The sequence below is a fragment of the Montipora capricornis genome, chromosome 10 (assembly GCF_036669925.1).
Source record: "Montipora capricornis isolate CH-2021 chromosome 10, ASM3666992v2, whole genome shotgun sequence".
Lineage (NCBI taxonomy): Eukaryota > Metazoa > Cnidaria > Anthozoa > Scleractinia > Acroporidae > Montipora > Montipora capricornis.
In genome coordinates, this window is record NC_090892.1 from 29,206,004 (window position 1) to 29,211,003 (window position 5,000).

Sequence of the window (5,000 nt, forward strand, 5' to 3'; positions counted from 1 at the left end):
CACATGAGTTGTGCCAACACATATGAATCCCTTGTGGCCTGTATGTGTCTCCTGACTTGAAAGCATCAGATTCTTACAAGTAGTCACATGTTCCCAATCTTCCATTTCAATACTGAAAACAAAAGTACAAAAAACCCCAAGAAATATAGCAAATAATGACAAACAGGATTTCATTCAAGACAATCCAGGAAATAGGAGATCTTTACAAAAATAAATTCAATCAAGGGGTAACATTGATAATTCAAATTGATATTTGAACAAATCACAGGTCACCTTCAGCAGTGTGTGACATGTAACTGAAATCTCCTTCTTGACTTGAGGTATGACTCTTTGCCAAGGCAGTGCAAGGAATGTTTGTAAAAAGCCTTTCAACATGTATAAACTGTCACTTTGAATAATATGCATGTTACAACAAGAGAAGACACGTTGTGAAAATAATTAAGCTTTTTACCTGTTACATTGTTTGCTTGACCTTGACAATAATTGTGTTGCAAAACTTCTACTTGATGTGTGAAGTGTCATTTATTTACCTGATGTTTAATTTAACTGTCCTGCACAAAGCACATGTACAATGCACAACCCAAGGCTGAATGACTTGAAAAACAAAATGACAAGTTGCTGATACAAACTCACTCTGTTACTTAACAACTAAAGAAGGACTCACTCACCGTGTACTTGGTATAATTTCCCAGCTAACAGGGGAAATTAGCTGTAGGCTGAAGCGATCAATAATTGGATAAACAAATCTCCCATCTAGATGGAGAAAGGAAAGAAAATTATACAATCAGCTCCTTCTAATAGACAATTTTAATAGAGTGAGAAGCATCGACCAACACAAATTTTACTCTTAAGCATGCATAATCCTAGAAATCAGGTTTGTAAAGGTAATCAGAATTACGATTTCAAATGCAAAATGGAATTAAAACTCTATTAAAAGACTACACATAGGAAAATCGGTTTCCTTTAAAAATACAAGTGCTTAAAATATATTTCAAATTGTACATGAGAATTGTGTGATAAATTGCTGATAATTTTAAAGAAAAAAGTCCTGTTGTTTTCCCGTATTTTTTAAGGCAAAGTGTCAACCCCTGCTAATGTACAATGTAGCTCTTTTTTGTTGTGATTTCAATCTTTGCCTGTCCTATATTTCAAGAGTAATAAATTTCAAATTCGCAAAAATCGCTGAATTTAGTGACAATGAGGTAGTCCCTTTCCTTTCAGGTCTGTATCTTTGATCTTTGCAATGAAAAGGTCAAGGCAAAAGTGACCATAATGGAAGTCTTGTTTGAGTGCAAAACTGATGCTGATGATCTCTCATATATTTCTCACCTTGTTAGTTAATATAATTGCAATAAATAAAGGCAGGCCACTTTGCGGCCTTGTACAAATTATTGTGAGTTGAAATATTTCTTTTGCAGTGCATAGTTGTACTGTATGTGCAGATCCATTTATCTACGATGATGCTGATGACGATTATTATTATCGACCTGTGTAAGTTATTGTACAGAAAACACACAAAACGAGTACAAAATATTTCATGATATTTTCACAGTAGAAAACCATTGACTAGTTGAGGTGCTGACGTTTGCCCTGCGCTTGCCGTGCACAAATCTGTTACATGCTCTCAAGTTTACAATTCACTTGCTAAAATTGTAGCGCAAAAAACTGCAAACTGCGGGCTTGTGAGACTTGTAAAATAATATATCCCATGATACTACACACTAAAGCGTCCTATAAGATATATTTATTACACTATTATCAGGATCATTATTACCTACCTCGATCAATGTCTTCTGGCTCATGATCTTCTGTATTGAGTTTGACAATCCTTTTAGTCTGCTCTGATAAGCTCGTCACCACTGCACAAGTCTAGACATAAACAGCTTCATCCTCAATTAAGCATTTTACCGTACCAGTAATATTCAATTCAATCACAGGCAAAAAGGTGTAATTTGCTGCACACAAAATATGGTTAAATTACTGAAAATATAACAAAAGAATCCTAACAAAAGATCCCTAAAAAATTTATCATTTTCATCATCAAAAAAATTATGTGACCTTGTGAAATAGCTGGCAACAACTTGTGCTACACAGTTAAACACCATTACATGTATCATTGCAAGCCCCAAGTTTCCATTGAAATGTTGACTTTATTTCTTTTCTCTTACTTCATTTGGTTGATAACATTGTATGATTCCTCCTTAAAAAAAGAAGCTGATTTTGCTGTTAGTAGAGGAAATTTTGCAAAGTGGCCATTCCTGCCTGCTAAAAAGTCTTAAATACTAACTTTCCATATACATACATGTAAACGTCACAACATTTTTGCCTACCATATAACATTAAAAGTTACTTAAACATACCTTGCTTTCGCGATTATAGGCCACAAAATGAGGTGTACACCTGAGTGGAACCTTTCTCACAGGCCAAGGCGCATCATAACTCAGATGTGTTGGTAGCACCGAAATTCTCAGTTCGCCCTTAATATCATGAAAATAACAAGGGAATGCAAATAAACAAGCCTACAAAATCAAATCAAAACTTTGCAATACCCCAATTTTGATACATGATCATTTAGGGCGTGTTCGATTGACCCCAATCCGGAATATGAATACGTGGAGTGATGCCTAAAACGGTATGTTTGGTGCATTTCCAAGATGCAAGCATAATAAAAATATGTTTAAAATAGCATTTTAGCAAATGTTTGACAATTTTAATGTGAATCTCTGCAAAAACGAAGGATTTCCAACTTGTATTCTATGTATTCCTATTCCGGAATACGGTCAATCGAACGCACCCTAAAGTTCAACCCAAAACAATAAACACGATTTTGGCAATCAACGAAATAAAATAAAGATTTAAATCAATATATCCCCATACTAAACCTTCCAAGGGAATCAAACTGCAGCTATATAACAGTGAAAGACCTTATGGACAGGTTTTGTCAAGCAAGCTGGCCAAACAACAGAGGGGTGTTTGGCGAAACTATAGATATGACTCAAGAAAGTGGCTAGACTGGCTCTGAAAGGATTCTCCTAAAAACTGACAGGGGCCTTTCTAATAATAAAAATTAATATTAATCAATAGGAGAGGTAACTACTTATAGAGGGTTTAAATATGATAGGTCCACTACAAATTGCAAAGAAAAACGACTAGCATCATAATTACCTTTTTGTTGAAATAAAGAAACCCTTTGGGGCAGTTAACATTGTGGAATGGAGCAAAGCATGTGACAGCGCCATCAATTTTCATAGGATGAGCTCGTAATGCCCCTCGACTTGAAACAAAAAGCCAGTGAGGGTAAGAACCACAGACAAAAACCTGCAATAACATTCACAAAACAATTAATTAATCAATTTATGCTTCATTCACATTTTAGACAGATTGCTGCTCATATTTGGTAGGGCCAGCATTGACAGTGAACAAAATAAAGTACAAATCTTTACCCCTGAATATGATGATATGTCACTGAACACACGGAGACTGGCAACTCTTGGTTTTGATCCTGAGGAGTAATCATATAAAAATTTCATTTGAGTTTGACACTTCAAAGAAACTTTAAGTTAAAGTAAGCATAAAATTGTTATTCCTACATGTACAACAGTACCTTGAACAACATCAACCTGCTTCACTTTTTGCTGCTTTGATTTCTTGTCACGAAGAAGTAAATTGTGCTGTAGCTAAATAAAAATAAAACAAATTAGAAATCAACCCCGGATCTGATAATGGTGATCTGTCCACCAGTGTAAAAGATTACAACAGATACAATACGTAACCCCTTTTCCTACATGTGTACATGCTGGTACATTATGTTGTAGTTCAATTTTATCCCCCTGTTTAATGTTTTGAACCAGTTTAAAGTCTTTTTAACTGGCTTATTTTTATTAACTGTCTAGAAAAGGGATTTCCCTTTTTTGGGGGATGTAGTTAAAAACCAGGGCTTGGTTTTATGGTGGGTCTCAAAAAAAGAATGAGACATTCCTTTGCTCCATTTTACTTCTCCTACCTCTCCATGATTTCCCCATTGCCTCTATCCTACCCCACCCTTCCTTCACAGATCTATTCCCCCTTTACCTTCCAGGTACCAATATCTTTAACCCAACGACAAAACGGTTGTTTTAGACCAAAAACACTTTACTGACACTTGCAGACTGTAGACTGCAGACTAATCCAAACTCACAGTTATTGAAAGCTAACCATTATTTATTTTTAAAATGAGCGCTTAGACTTAAAATTAATACTGTTTATCATTGCTGATCAAATGGGTGCTTAGGCATAAATACTTTGTATTAGTGCTATTTGAAGACAGTCAGCAGTATGTAGTCTGCAGTTGTCATACACTTCCTGGAATGCAAATTGTTTCATATAAGACAATGCATAACCCTAATCACTCAATTGAAATCTTAACCCTAATTCCTAAAATGCGGGCAGTGTCCCTAAGGGCCGATTTACACGATACGATTTTGTCGCATGCGACAAGCTCACGACAGGCCTACGACATGACTTACGATTGTCGCAGCGTTTTAAAACATGTTTTAAAATGCTACGACATTTTTTCTGACGTACACAACAATTGTAAATCATGTCGTGGGCCTGTCGTAAGCCGTTGTCGCATGCGACAAAGTCGTACCGTGTAAATCGGCCCTAACCTTACCTAACCATTCAAAATAAGAACTTAACCCAAATCACTAAGCTGAGCATTTGATCCTAATCACTAAAATTTGTTGGCCTTTGATAGCACCCAAAACAGCAATCCACCATGATAATCTTAAAATAATGATTTATCTAGCTTATTTTATACATACTCCATAAAGAGTTCTACTTACTGTAATTACAGAAAGACGTCCAACTATGTTGAAATGGGTGATGTTATAAAAAAATTAAACTGGTTTGAAGTAAAATGGACTGGTTCATTAAACCAGGGGATAAAACTGAACTGCAACACATAGACCTAACTATTGTCTTCAAAATGTCATAAATTTCCTTTAGTTACATCTTGCAAT

The 5,000-nt window shown here is 35.5% G+C and overlaps 1 protein-coding gene across 1 annotated transcript in view; it reads right to left on the reverse strand.

Annotated features, from left to right (window-relative positions):
- Positions 1–5,000, reverse strand: part of LOC138019122 (cleavage and polyadenylation specificity factor subunit 1-like) — a 91,689-nt gene that overhangs the window by 10,763 nt on the left and 75,926 nt on the right. The window contains exons 27-33 of the mRNA XM_068865794.1: positions 3,605–3,677; positions 3,444–3,502; positions 3,166–3,318; positions 2,361–2,477; positions 1,779–1,869; positions 669–753; positions 1–112 (exon numbers count right to left, since the gene is read on the reverse strand). The exon at positions 1–112 is cut by the window's left edge and continues 30 nt beyond it. Coding sequence (XP_068721895.1) covers positions 1–112; positions 669–753; positions 1,779–1,869; positions 2,361–2,477; positions 3,166–3,318; positions 3,444–3,502; positions 3,605–3,677 — 690 coding nt within the window. The remainder of the gene's footprint in view (positions 113–668; positions 754–1,778; positions 1,870–2,360; positions 2,478–3,165; positions 3,319–3,443; positions 3,503–3,604; positions 3,678–5,000) is intronic.